This window comes from Aplidium turbinatum, chromosome 14 (assembly GCF_918807975.1).
Source record: "Aplidium turbinatum chromosome 14, kaAplTurb1.1, whole genome shotgun sequence".
NCBI classification, from domain to species: domain Eukaryota; kingdom Metazoa; phylum Chordata; class Ascidiacea; order Aplousobranchia; family Polyclinidae; genus Aplidium; species Aplidium turbinatum.
This window is the reverse complement of record NC_137485.1, coordinates 19,645,829-19,660,973: the sequence shown is the minus strand read 5'-3', so window position 1 is coordinate 19,660,973 and position 15,145 is coordinate 19,645,829. Positions and strand designations below refer to the sequence as shown.

At 40.1% G+C, this 15,145-nt stretch overlaps 2 protein-coding genes across 2 annotated transcripts; both read left to right on the top strand.

Annotated features, from left to right (window-relative positions):
- Positions 1 to 1,791, top strand: LOC145782974 (zinc finger BED domain-containing protein 5-like). The gene has a single exon (XM_082594731.1). The coding sequence runs from the start codon at positions 1 to 3 to the stop codon at positions 1,789 to 1,791; it is 1,791 nt and encodes a 596-aa protein (XP_082450857.1).
- An 11,223-nt stretch (positions 1,792 to 13,014) lies between these two features.
- On the top strand, positions 13,015 to 14,758 carry LOC145782972 (uncharacterized protein F54H12.2-like). The gene is made up of 2 exons (XM_082594730.1): positions 13,015 to 13,411; positions 13,494 to 14,758. Exons 1-2 carry the CDS (start codon positions 13,015 to 13,017, stop codon positions 14,756 to 14,758), a joined length of 1,662 nt encoding a protein of 553 aa, XP_082450856.1.
- Positions 14,759 to 15,145: the final 387 nt, after the last annotated feature.

Here is a 15,145-nt window from a genome sequence, read left to right as displayed (position 1 = left end):
ATGGCAGCAAAAAATTCCAGAAAAAGATCATATGACGAGGCTTTTTTAAAACTTGGTTTCACTGAATTTAATGGCAAACCAAAGTGTGTAATCTGTCTAAAAGTTCTAGCAGAAGAATCGATGAAAAAAAATAAACTTAAACGTCATTTAGAAAAAAATCATCCAGGCTGCGTGGATAAACCATCTGAGTTTTTTGAACGTAAATTGCAATCTCTTGCATCACAAGCAAGTGTGATGAAAGCATTTACTGCAGTAAATAAAGCTGCTGTTTATTCTTTGTATGTCGCCTCTTATCAGATTGCAAAGCAAAAGAAAGCCCATACAATTGGAGAAAAATTGCTGATGCCAGTAATGAAGAAAGTTGTGAAAATCATGATTGGAGAAAAAGAGAGCAAAAAATTGGATTCAATTTCACTATCAGCTACATCAGTAAAACGTAGGATTGAAGATATGTCCAATGACGTTCTTGATCAAATTGTAATTCAAGTAAATGCTTCTCCATGGTATGCAATTCAATTAGATGAGTCCACCGATGTTGCCGGCCTGCCTCAACTTTCTGTATTTATTCGATATATCAACGGAGAAGAAGTATTAGAAGAGCTTCTGTTTTGCAAATCACTGCAGTTGCATACTAGAGGTGAAGATATATTCAAAAGTCTTGATAAATTCTTTAACGATAATTCTATATCCTGGGGAAAATGTGCTGGAATATGTACCGATGGTGCGGCAGCATGTACTGGCATAAATTCCGGAGTGGTAAAAAGAATTCAGGACAAAGCACCAAAAGCAAAATGGACACATTGTTTTTTGCACAGACAAGCACTCGTCGCCAAAAATTTATCTGAGGAACTGCATGATACTTTGAATTCTGTGACAAAGTGTGTAAATTACATTAAAGCGAGGCCACTCAACCAGCGTTTATTTTCCTGTTTGTGTGATGAGATGGGTGCTGATCACACAGGATTGCTATTGCATACAGAAGTGCGTTGGTTGTCACGTGGTCGAGTACTCAAGCGAGTTTATGAACTGCGAAAAGAAATTGTTATTTTTCTAAACAAACAGGATCATTTGGCCTTGGCTAAACAGTTTGGTCAGGAAAAGTTCATTGCAAACGTGGCTTACTTAGCCGACATATTTGATTTGCTGAACTGTTTGAACCAATCCATGCAAGGTTCTGGCTTTACGATTATTGATCACACTGCTAAAATTACCGCTTTCTACAAAAAACTTATCCTGTGGCAAAGTTATGTGAAGCGAAATGAGTTTGACATGTTTCAAGAACTTCAACAATACATTGTCGACAGAGATGTGTCTATGCAAAATACCATACTTGGACACCTTCAGCAGCTTAGCAAAAAGTTTGAGCACTACTATGGCAACATCCTGACGCCGTCCAAAGAACAAGACTGGATAATAGATCCTTTTTCTGTCATAGACTTGCAGGAACTGCCCCTCCGTGTTGCTGAAGAATTTACAGAAATGACAGCTGATGCGGCAAACCGTATTTCTTTTAACTCGTTTAAAGCAAAACATCCAAAGGTCTCAGCAAATATTTACTTTTGGGTGTCAATGCACTCAACGTACCCGACTATGTCAAATTTTGTTATTCAACTACTTATCCCGTTTTCAACCACATGGTTGTGTGAAGCCGGATTCAGCGCAATGAGTATTTTAAAAACGAAACATCGTAATCGATTGGAAGTAGAGCATGACATGCGGTTAAGCTTATGCAAAGTCAAGCCGCGGTTTCAAAAACTCGTGGACAGTATGCAGGCGCAACCATCGCATTGACAATGCAAATTAAACGTTGAAACAAATTGACAATTTTGTGTTCGTGAAATCAAGTTCATGTGTTAATTGAAACTTCTTAAAACAATCATTTGGAATACTTTTATGTAGCCACATTTCTCTGTAACTATGCATACTTGCTCGTATTATTTAGTTTCAGCATTGCTTGAAATATTTTTAGTCGTATCGGAAAACAAAATGGGGTCACATGTATATGCTGATTTCATTTTTATTTAAATTGGGGTCGCTTCTTAAAAAGGTTGGAGACCACTGGTCTACAGCACACGGTCGTCAATGGAATCTCTTCAAACTCAAGACAGGTTACCTGCGGTGTGCCCCAAGGATCGACATTGGGACCCCTTCTTTTTTTACTGTATATAAATGACTTACCAAATTCAACAAACATGAATGTCAAACTATTTGCTGACGACACCAACCTTACGATGAGCGACAAATGTGAAATAAAATTGCAGAACAATGTGAATGCCGAAATGCAAAAAGTTTACAACTGGTTGAAGCTTAGGCCTAATAGATTATCGTTAAATTTCTCAAAAACTGAATACATGCTAATAACAAATAAAAAACACATAAAAAATTTTAACATTAACATTGGTAACACAAGCATTCAACAAAAAGATTAAATAAAATACCTTGGCGTTTACATAGATAACAAATTAACATGGAAATATCACATAGATAAAATTTGCGGAAAAGTAGCAAAAGGTTCATGGGCGTTGCTTAAACTCAGAAATTATGTCAACACAGACACTTTAAAAGATGTGTATCACGCTTTGATTTACTGTCATTTGCAATATTGTATTTCAAGCTGGGAAAAGGCCTGTGACAGTGCACTGGATCCTTTAATAAAATTACAAAAAAAGGTTATAAGAATAATTACGAAACAAAATCACTATGCTCACACTAATTTTATATTTTTCAAAATGAACATCTTGAAACTAAAAGACATACACAACATTGAAATAAAAAAAAATACGTAGGCTACAAAGTTCATATGAATGAGTATCCGTCTACGTCAGGGGTTCCCACTGGGGAACCCCTGACGTAGACGGGAACCCCTGACCCATAAATCGCGTCGAATTACCCATAAGCACCATAAGTTGCGTCGAATTACCCATAAGCCCCATAAGCCCTCACTCGGGGCACCATTTTTATGGTCACAGCGGTAAACCATAATCTCTTCGTGGGAAAATTGTAACATAAGATTCCCAAATCCGTTCGTCTGCATGTAATGACCGAAAAATAAACACTCTTTTGAAACGTCTATTCAAAAGTGTATTCCTGTAAAATTAGCCCGCGGCTATCGAAAATGGAACGCAACACCGTACGCCTCTAAAACTGTCACTACAGAACAGATTACTTGGATAAAAGACGGAAAATTTGTCCAGCTAGCAAGCACCAAGCAAACAGTTAAACTTGCGACTGACTTCCAACAAACAATTTTACGAATGACCAGAATAGATAGCAATATCTCAAATGCACGTACGCAGTACTGTGACGCAATAGTGAAAGACATAGTCACGCAATTCAAACCGGTGTTCAAAGGTAGTGATGCAATATTTCATCAGGTCTTACGACCGATGGTGCAATATTTGGACATTTTCTAGCAATTTCCATGACGTAAGATGCCAGCTAGGTTAAGTAGACCATAACGGTTTTTATATGACGTTTGATTTGGTGAACAAAATTGTCGGGAACAATGGGTAATTCGACGCGACTTACGGGGCTTATGGGTAATTCGACGCGACTTATGGGGCTTATGGGTAACTCGACGCAACTTATGGGGCTTATGTGTAATTCGACGCGACTTATGGGGCGTATGGGTAATTCGATGCGACTTATGGGTAATTCGACGCGACTTATGGGGCTTATGGGTACTTATGGTGCTTATGGGTACTTATGGGTAATTCGTGGGACCGCAGACATTGTGTATGCTGTGAACTCGAATGGGAGGATGATGGTGAATTGAATGAGGAAATATTTATTTAACTGTTAGATAACTTGCTCGGTGGAATTTATTGGGATCACATTCTCTGCACGCTTTTTTGTAAATTGTTTATTTGCTATTGTTGTGTCTCTCCAGAAGCATGATCTTACATGCTGTACCGTATGGTATGTTATGTTTCAGTGCTGCAATGTCTGTGCTACTTCTGGAAATAACGTTAAACTGGCTGATTGATTCTTATTTCAAACAATAATGTTTGTCGATTTTCCTTATTTTTGTGTACACAGTAACTATTTACTAAAGTATTACTTTAATGATTTTGTTTACAGGTGAAATCTGGGTCTATATTGCTAAGAATGTGTTGCTAATTCAGTGAAATTGCTTCTTAGTACTTGAAAATTGAGTTGGCCCTATTTTTGGCCCCTTGTTTTAGAAGTTGGCTCTTTTTTGGCCCTTTTTGAACGTGCAGTTGGCCCCTTGCTAAATTTACATCTGGTAACCCTGTTTTGGGCTGGCTTGTCAGGGAAGCTGTACGAATGTTTTTGGTTAATAGCCTAGCTGATAAGCTCAACTCAGGGTTGCCATATTGGCGTTTTTCCTGCCAAATTCCACAAATTTGGCGTTTTTTGAAAGCGTTTGGCAGGAGAAAATTACGTTTGGCAGTTTGGCATTTTTTTGGCATTTTTTATTTTTGTGTCTGGCATTTTTTTGTAATTATTACGGTACTGGTACAACTCACCTCTACAGTTTTTTCAAAAACTTTTATTAATGAAAGTCCATCAAAAAACTTTAATTTATGGAGTGGAAACTCCGAATTCCTGATTTATTGAAATGGAAGCTCCAGACCAGAGGCCACTGGCCAGTCTCACCAGTCACCAACCAAAGTTGGAGTTGGACTGGGCAGCTGGAGGGATGCGGTTTTGACATTTATTTTCTTGCCAATAGTAAGTGTTAACAGGGTATGGTTAATGATGCGCAATCGCACCGTTTTAGTTGAAAGCATAGCTTAGGCCAGAGATCTTGTAGAAATTTGAACCGGATCGTATTTGGCCTACCGGTATGCTGTACTGTGTATGAATGGCTGGCTGGGCAGAACACGTTGACATACAGGTAGGCTATAAACCTATAGCCTACGCCCTACGGGAGGCTACTGTCTCGAAGAGCACACGGTCACTGTGCAGCCTACCAGGAATTTCGTTGACTTGAGCTGCTGAATTGGTACCGGAAGTTCCTCACCAGTAGGCTACCGTACATGCAGTCAATTATATATGGCATGTAAAAAAGCATGTGAAAATGACATGCGTTTTTTTATCAGATTCTTCAGATTATAATCAAAATCTAAAATTGTAGTCTGCAAGTGCCGCCCCCAGACGTGCCGCCTGGGGTGGTCCCCCTTCCTTATATACGCCACTGTAGATCACCTTCAGTTAAGCTTATTTAAACAGAATATTTGCAATGCAAAAGTTTTAGACAGCTGTTTGATATTATAACTGCATGTGAAAACCCATCGGATGCCAGAATAGCTCCACATCCACTTGTAAAAACATGCACTATAAGGCCAATTGGTTTTTATCACCTTCGTCTGGTTGCGCTTGGTTGATGCTTGATAGTTCCAACTATGTGGCTGCATACAACCTTTGAAAGTTTGTTTTAATTTAGCTTGATACATGCAGTTTGTGTATTATTATTCATACTAAGTGGTCTATCAAGTTAAATTAAGACAATATACCATCAGACAGAGCTATATGTAGCACCAAATAGTATGGTGTATGACCTCCACATTGGAAAGTTTGGCCTGCGCGGGGGATAAATCCCCCGCGCACTTCAATTTCCAGCCGCGGTGTCAGCCGCGCAATTCACGAAAAATCACAAGTGCAGCCGCGCAATTCACTAAAAATCACAACCTCAGCCGCGCAAAATCGCTCCGGCCAGCCGCGAGAATGCAACTAAATAATCGCAACAATTCTATCGTTTTATGTAAAAACCACACATGAGTTTTTGTTGAATCGAGAAAATCAACAATTTATGTTCCATTGTTTCACCTTATGTGACGTAACAACAAAAATTGCTCACCCATGCAGTGCTGCCACTTTGAAGGATTTTATCCCGAAATCGGGATTTTTCAACGCTTCGAATGATAAAAAAAGGAAATGAAGATAGGAAGGATTTTTAACAATTTTACAAGGAAATTTTGTCTTAAAAAGGGAATTGTTGTTTTTAGCAATTTTAAAAAAAATATTATTAACATTTCCTTTCAAAAGTTCTAAAAACGACTGGAATAACGATGATCTTCAATCAGCTGGTTTCCGTCGTCACTCGCCATCCGGAACCCCCCTCTCACTCTCTTTCCTATTCTCGCCTTTCTGTCGCTTGATTTATATTTTCTGAGTTAGTTCTCAATTCTTTTAGTTAAAATTAGGTAATCCATTGATTTACAGTTGAACTTGAGTAGCAATGACAAAGTTCACTGAGCTTCGACGTACGGTAGCCTACAGTTAGGCATGATAAGCTTAGGCTAGTGGTATCCTTTCGGTTTAGAAAAGTTAGTATTATGCTGTCATAATAATAGAGCTAGCTATATAGGCTGTGTATGTGTATACAGCATAGTTACTGTAGGCTACACAGACTGAGTCAGTATCATGAATAGGCCTAGTGTCTTGAAGTTTTTCACCAGTCTCAGATCATTGTGAAGACGTTACTGACAAAGAGAAAATTTTGGGTAATATTTGCATCTCCCCCCCCCCCCCCCGCCAAACTTTTAGGAAGAATAATTCTCCTCTCTCCGAGATTTACGCCTATGATGGCTACCCATTGACATACTGGTGTCGTTATTTAATGATTTTCATATTTTTCAGGCGTGCTTAAACGGCCATCAAAACAGGATATTTGTGGAGGAGTAAGTACATAAAGATCGAAAAGCGGACATGAAAAAACGTCGATGTCTTTTTGCTTAGTTTTCTTTGAGCAAAACAAAAGTAACTTTTGGTTGGGAAGATTCAATACTTCAACATCAAAAGCACACATTGGTTCTGTTCACAAGAATTGCAATGTCTCAACGGACAAAATTGTCTCAGAACACAGCCCGCTAGCAAAAGAGGCGTTGAAGGCTTATCAACGTACCTCACTTCCAAGTAAGTCTGGTAAACTGCCGCACGTTTTTCTGTTGAAGTGTGGTCAAACTATGTTTCTGATTTCAACTTTGTTTTAGCTTAGCCTTGTTTCTAACAAATATTTTTTAGTCTGTGCCGAACCATCATTTTCTGCCCCGCAGCGCAAACTGTTTTTTGAACAGGACAAACTCAGAGAAACAAGACAATTTATGTAACATGCACGAATTTTACAGTAATATAATAAATCGACGACCAACGTATAACTGTAACTTATAGATTTATAGAATGTATCTTGTATAATAGTATAATGATAACAACTTTTTAGAAAATTGATTAGGCTACATGTCGCGGCTGATTCGGTGATGTCGTGTCTACTTCCACTTTTTAGGAAAGTAACAAACTCGAAAACAGCAACATCCAGATCCAATCCGGCATTCATTGATTTATCGAAATCACCAACGAAACCATTAAAGAAGTTACCACCGCCTGATTCAAACAACGTGGATGATGCCTACCAGGATTTATCGATGCAAAACATGAATACCCTGCCGCCTTCACATCTGGTCTTGAGTGTTTAAATAACATTAGACATAACTTTTTTGCTATTATTGTGGTCTCCCTGTGTACAGACTGTAGGCTACTAATTTCATTACCGTAGCCTACTATACACTACCAGTTACAATTACAGTGTAACAGTGACGTTCGGTGGCATAAACCGTTGGGAAAGCAACTTGGAAATATGCTGCAGCAAGGTAGTAGGCACGAAGGGCGTAACCGTAGGGCGAAGCCCGAAAGCGTGTTGCTGAAGGCAACACTTCCAGCGGGGGGTCTGGGGACTTTTTGAAAAACACTTCCAATTTGGTGCGCTCTGAGAGCATTTCCAAAACAAATCAAATATAAAAATCTGTCAAATTGTGCTTCGCCTATGTCGTGATCATACATCCATTTAATGTTTAGAAGTCATGAACAATCTTAATTTTAACTTTGCAGGACCAAAATCCTGTGTTAGACATGGAATAATAGTTGTCTAAGTATTTAATTCGTCATGAATGTTCATTCTCAGATATTCAGTTAGGCCTACACTACAAAAACTAACACTTAGGCCTAAACACTACAACCGCAAGCAATTTGTACAAAAAGCTGGATAAGTTTGCCTCCTGCGTATAGAAGCTTAACGAACTAAATATTGCATCCGCACCTGAACGTTCATTGGCGAAGTAACCTTATATCAACACTGTAACATGGGCAAAGGCATGACCATGAAAGCTAGTACCGGTAGGCTAAAGTACATGGCGAGGAGACATCAAAAAACAGCAACAATCTTTTCGCCTTTATGATGCTGTGCTGTGTACCGTGACGAGAGACCATTCTGTGCGTATGACGAGCTGTCTAGTGAATGTAGGCCTACGCATTGACGTCACTGGAAAAGCAACTCTAACCATAACACATCTGATTGGCTAAGCACCTGGTGACGTTTTGCAAAACGAGTGAGGATTGGATAAAACGAAGGCGTGATTTGACGTTTTTGAACCTGGGGAAAGCAACTGTGAAAGTTGCTTCCCTGGAGCCTCAGTGGTTGTTTCTGACAGGAGCGTTTGCGTTAATTGGCATTTATAGGCAAGACAATATGCGGTTTGGTGAGGACTTAGACTACTCACAAGCGTTACGAGTAATTCTAGTCACGAATACAGTAATTTTCAAGTTAAAATAGACGTGATAAAAATAATAAGTTAAACCTAAAATTCAGTCATTATATTTTGCATAGTTTCGCTCAGGTAAGCACTGCTTTCCTTGCTTTCCCTCACCGATCGTCACTGCAGTGTAACCAGACGCAGTATAATATGATAAAGATGATATTCAACAGTGCATTTATGTAAACGTAAATTTGCAAGTTATAATGCCGGGTCTGGCAATGTAAATAAATTCTTTCCTGTATTATGTCTTGTAATTATGTGATTGAAGAGCACATCATTAAACCTATTATAGCCTACCTATTTTATTATAGCAACCCTTTGCTACCACACTGCCATTGGCGTAGGCAGGATTTTCGATTTGGGGGGGGGCAAAGTTTGAAGTACAGATGCCAAGCAAAATTTGTCTCCCTCAAACATTTTGACTATTTTTGACCAAAAATAGCCCTTTTTGGTAGTCATTTTTGAACCAACAATGTCAAAATTTTTCTTCAAAATTGGCATGATGTTAAAAAATATTGGTTGTACTTCGTAATCAGCTAAATTATTGTTAAAGTGAATTCAATTAGCCGCAATTTGTTGAAAAATTTGTCCAAAATATACAAAAGTTGCAATATATCGCTCATAAAGTTGTTGGATTGGGGGGCTGGCCCCCTAGCTATGCCCTTACACACTGCTCCATATTAAAAAAAAAAACTGTAAGTTACTGTGCACGCCACTCTTAATATTTTTATGTCGGGGAAGGTGGGGTAAGTTGAGCAGGTTTTTATAAACACGCGTTTCTTGAAAATGTGTCAGGCGTCAGAGAATATTTTTGTCATGGATGTTAAAGGTATGCTCATTGGCCCTGCTTCAAAGCAAAAATATTTTTCTTGTCTTTTATATTTCATCTGATCTGAGTAGTTTTGTAAAAGTTGCTAGTAGTAAGTAGTACCACATCTCGGACCCCCATATGCCATGCTGTGACGTCACCGCGAAACAAACCAAGAAAACACTCATAAATTCACCCGCCAAAATTCAAATGTATAAAGAATAAACAAAGAAATGTGAGTATGATTCAAGCTCCAGGGTTGCCAGATGTATGATAAATAAATCTCCAGGGTTGCCAGATCACTTTTTGTGTAAATTTACCCGCCAAAAAAATTCAAATGTATAAAGAATAAACAAAGAAATGTGAGTTCTGCAGGGTTGCCAGATGTGTGGTAAATAAATCTCCAGGGTTGCCAGATCACTTTTTGTGTAAATTAACCCGCCAGAAAAAAATTCAAATGTATAAAGAATAAACAAAGAAATGTGAGTTCTGCAGGGTTGCCAGATGTGTGGCAAATAAATCTCCAGGGTTGCCAGATCACTTTTTGTGTAAATTTACCCGCCAAAAAAAATTCAAATGTATAAAGAATAAACAAAGAAATGTGAGTTCTGCAGGGTTGCCAGATGTGTGGTAAATAAATCTTCAGGGTTGCCAGATGTATGGTAAACATGTTCCACATGAGTGTTCAAGTGTGACAAGAACCACTCATGTGTGACAATGAATTGTTGTTTGTTTCCTGCAGGGTTGTCAGATGTATGGTAAATAAATCTCCAGGGTTGCCAGATCACTTTTTGTATAAATTTACCCGCCAAAAAAAATTCAAATGTATAAAGAATAAACAAAGAAATGTGAGTTCTGCAGGGTTGCCAGATGTATAGTAAATAAATCTCCAGGGTTGCCAGATGTATGGTAAACATATTCCATATGGGTGTTCAAGTGTGACAAGAATCACTCATGTGTGACAATGAATTGTTGTTTGTTTTTATGATGACGCTTCAGGGTTGCCAGATGTATGGTAAACATGTTCCACATGAGTGTTCAAGTGTGACAAGAACCACTCATGTGTGACAATGAACTGTTGTTTGTTTCTATGATGACGTCAAGTTGTTCAAGCTCCAGGGTTGCCAGAAGTCCCACCTTTTGTGTAAATTCACCTGTCAAAATTCAAATGTATAAAGAATAAACAAAGAAATTAAAATTCAAATGTATAAAGAATAAACAAAGAAATTAGAGTAGAACACCGGACGATCAGTCTCAACGCACACTATTTGGTGGTGTTTAAAAACCCTAGAGACAACTCTCAGATACTTCATTTGGCAAAGCAAGCTTATCCGAGGCAAACGGGTGTTCTTCAAGAAGCCTTTGCAGACGCAACATCTAAACCTTTCGGTTATTTACTGTTGGATTTTAAACAAAGCACCCCAGAAAAACTTCGATTGCGAACTGACATCTTTCCAGGAGAAAGCAATTTTGTATACGTCCCCAATCCTCGATGATGACCGCTCGTTTACAACGACACATCGACACACTCAAACTTCTTTCCAAAGCGAATCCTAATGTTGCTAAAGGGGTTATAAAGTCAGCAGATAACGAATTGATTAAGTGTGTTTGTGATTGTTGCTACAACGTGTTGAAGGGCAACGTCCCCATCTCTTCAAAGCAAAAGGCAAATCTGCTTAAATACAAGAAACCTTTGCGTGAGCTGGCCAAAAAGAAGACCAGTCTTACAAAAAAAACGACAGATTATTCAACACGGAGGTTTTCTGGGAGCTCTCCTATCCGCCGTTGTTCCTGCGATCGCTGGGTTGATCGGCACTTTGGCTTCAAAATAACAAGATGAAGAGTGTCAAAAAGATGAGCCTTGTGGAACCACGCCTTCTAGAGTCGATGCGAGAAAAGAACATGCAAAAACCTCCTTTGCTGAACGCGATGAGTGAGTTGGACTCCAAAATGAATGACATTCTTTCTCGTTCTGATCTGACCACGAGTGAAAAAGTGAAACTCTACGATCAAATCTTGCAGCAGTACATTGTTTATCGTGAAAAGTATGTCAACACTCCAACCAAGATTGTTCTTGAAGAGAAACAACATTTTACTGAGGATGACATATTGGCAGGAGTTGCAAAAACCTACCTCGGAAAAAGTCGTGGTCTTGTGGACGTTATCAAAAACAATTCTTCTCTCGGTTGGAACAAATCAGGCGAACTCACGATTCACGAACAGGTGATTCCTAACTCCAATATAAAACATTTGATTTCGGCTGTCGTTCATAAATCCAAAAATTCTCAACCGATCGGTTTGAAAGAGTTTCAAGAAGAGTTGGGTGAAACTCACCCTTTTCCTGGTCTCAAAAAGAAGATAACATGGCGTCAGCACGATTGATTTACTATGACGCCGGGAATCCTGGAAGCTTCGGTGGAGAGGAAAGACTACGTAGGGTGATCAACAAACCTGTAAAATCGTGGCTCGGCTCTCAAGACGCTTACACACCCCATAAACCGATTCGCATACGCTTTCCACGTCGTCGTGTGGTGGTCGGTGGCATCGCAAAACAATTTCAAACAGATTTGATCACGACATCTACAAGGTAGAAGCGATTCTAGGGAGGAGAAAAAAGAATCGAAAGAAACAGATCCTTGTAAAGTGGCTCGGTTACCCGGACAAGTTCAATTGCTGGATTGACGAAGCGAGTGTTGTGCGTTATGGCTGAGTGGAAAATGTGTGGAAAAAACGTTCCCAGAAGTGAAATAGTCTATTTTTTTCAAATGGTTGTCATTTTGATTGTGATATCATTCAGTCTCTACAATCTGAGTTTAGAAGAGGACCCGCACAAACTTTGGATCGTGTTGCTTTCCAATTGTTTAGGGTTGGTTATGCCCCAACCCAAAATAAAATATCCAAAGAAAAATGTTTTACCTAACCCTACCGAGTAACAGTTCCATGAAATTTTTCCCCTCCAACACCTTGACGGATTATGTGGTCAGACTACCGAATGAGATCAACTTGGAAGGAGATTGAGAGGTTGGTATCGCCGAAATCCAATATCCACACTCCTGGAGGAACATTATCAACTCAGTCAATAATTGGTTGCACTATGTAGACGGTGTAATTGACACTGTCGTGGCCTTGGATTCTGGTCACTACCCTAATCCTCAAGCAATCCTTCAATACTTGGAAATGAAATTAAAGCGCACAATTGGAACGCAATTGTCATTACACATGTATTACAATCCTTACACAAGGCTTATCAATTTGTTGGTCAAAAGCGTGCGCCCACATCACGATGGGTGAAGGACTTGCTGAATTGTTGGGGTTTCATAGAAAGCGTTTTAAAAGCGGTGAATATGAAGCAAGACGTCACGTAGACATACATCAAGGTTTTTATGCCATGTACTTGTATTGTGATGTGGTAGAACCCAGGGTGGTTGGCGACACCTTAGCTCCTTTGCTGGGTATAGTTCCTGTGGAAGGAAAAGATGGTGATTACATTTACCGAAGAAATGAGAAAGTGCATTATCACCCTGTTCAACTGAAAAACTTCGACACGGTACATATATCGCTGCGAGATGATCAGGGCAATCCAGTTCAATTTGAGACCGGAAAAGTAGTGGTCACGCTTCACTTTCGGAAAAGACGTCTTCATCAACTATAATGCCTCACAAGCCCGAGTTCTGTTGCAACGCAAGAGCCTACGAAAACTACTACGTCTCCCAGGTTGGTCACGGTACACCAGGTTTTTTTTCCGGTGCCCAATATCAAAACGGTTATGGTTTGGGGAGTATATTTTCTAGCCTTGGAAAAGCGATCCTGCCTTTGATCAAATCAGGAGCAAAGACGGTTGGAAAAGAAGTTCTCAGGTCAGGTGCACATTTTGCTTCAGATGTGTTATCTGGAAAAAGTGCGAAAGAAGCGGCTTTACAAAGATCGAAGCAGGCTGGTGTCAATTTATTGAAACGCGTCGCGGCCCCGGTCCATCAAATCCCACCACACGAGACCTTTTTCTCATCTCCGCCTGTCAAAAGGCGAAAGAAAATCAACAAATCCAACAGTTTGAAAAAACATAGACGGAAAGCGGTCGTATCAAAAGACATTTTCGATGGCTAGCTTGATTCATGAAAAGTCTTGTGAAGGGTTGAAAACCGAGCTGGATTTGTTTGCTGTTCCACCTACCCAAACCAGTTTGGAAAGTGGACATTATGTGGAACATCGCCCGCAATCTACTCTCACCGACAGCGGTCCTGTCGAGTTTTTGATTGTCGAGGAAGGTGACTACTACATCGATTTGGCCAACACCTTACTCTACGTTCGTGCTAAAGTGGTCAAAAACGACGGGACAGATTTAGCCGAAAACGATGCCGTTGCTCCGGTTTGCAATTGGTTGCACAGTCTGTGGTCACAGATCAATCTAAGCCTAAACAACACCCAGGTATCTCAATCGAATCACACGTATCCCTACAGAGCTTACTTGGAGACTCTTCTCAGTTTCGGAGGACCTGCAAAATCTTCACAGCTCTCTGCAAACTTATGGTACAAGGACTCTAAGGATAAGTTTGATACGCTCGCTGTTGCAAATGCAGGCTTCAATCGACGCAAGGCGTTGACGCAAGAAAGTCGATCGGTGGACATGATAGGGAAATTGCATCTGGATATGACTTTTCAGAATCGATATTTACTCAACGGAGTCGAGATGAAGCTCAAATTGACTAGAGCCTCCGACGCGTTTTGTCTCATGGGGGCAGGAAAGGTCAAGCTGCAAGAAGTGGCTTTATTCTGTAGAAAGGTCAAACCCAGTGACCCTGTAAGAATCGCCCACATCAAAGCGCTCCAGTCTGGAACAGCCAAGTATCCAATCCGCCGTGTAGAAACAAAAGCTTTTACCGTGCCAAGAGGCAATCTCACCGTCACCAAAGAAAATCTCTTTCTCGGTCAGTTACCAAGAAGGGTGGTGATCGGCATGGTGGACAATGCTTCTTTCAACGGTCTGTCGGCCAGAAACCCGTTTGATTTCAAACACAACTCTGTAAATTTTTTGGCTTTGTATCGTGACGGAAAGCAGATTCCTTCCAAACCATACCAACCTGACTTTGGAAATGGAAAATATATACGCAGCTACCTCTCCCTATTTACAGGAACAAATCAATATTACGCAGACGAAGGCAACGATATCTCCAGAGCGGAATATCCAGGCGGATATACCCTGTTTGCGTTTGATTTGACACCGGACCTTGGTTCGGGGGCGAGTCATTTCGAATTAATAAAGCACGGAAACTTGCGATTGGAAATTCACTTTGCGACAGCCTTACAGCAAACTATCAACGTCATCGTCTATGCAGAGCACGACAATCTTCTAGAAATTGATCGCAACAAAAGTGTCATATTCGACTATTCGGCATGAACTCGGACCAGATTTCAAGGATTTTATTCAATGACTCTTGTCTAAAGCGTGTTTTGAAGGGTGTGTAGCCTACGTGAGAGACATGTTGCCCCAAGACGTATCCCCCCCCTGCTGCCTTTGTCATCAACACCGACGAAAGCGATCAACCGGGTGAACACTAGGCTGCTGTTTATTTGAATGGTCACGAGCAAGGCGAATTTTTCGATTCTTTTGGTATCCGACCCTACCAACGTGAATTTATCGATTTCATGCATCTCCACTCGATCGATTGGATTTGGAACCACACCACAATTCAAGGACCTTTGTCGCTTGTCTGTGGTCACTATTGCATGTATTTTCTATTAAAACGCTGTTGCGGTGTATCCATGAAGGCGATTGTCTCAAATT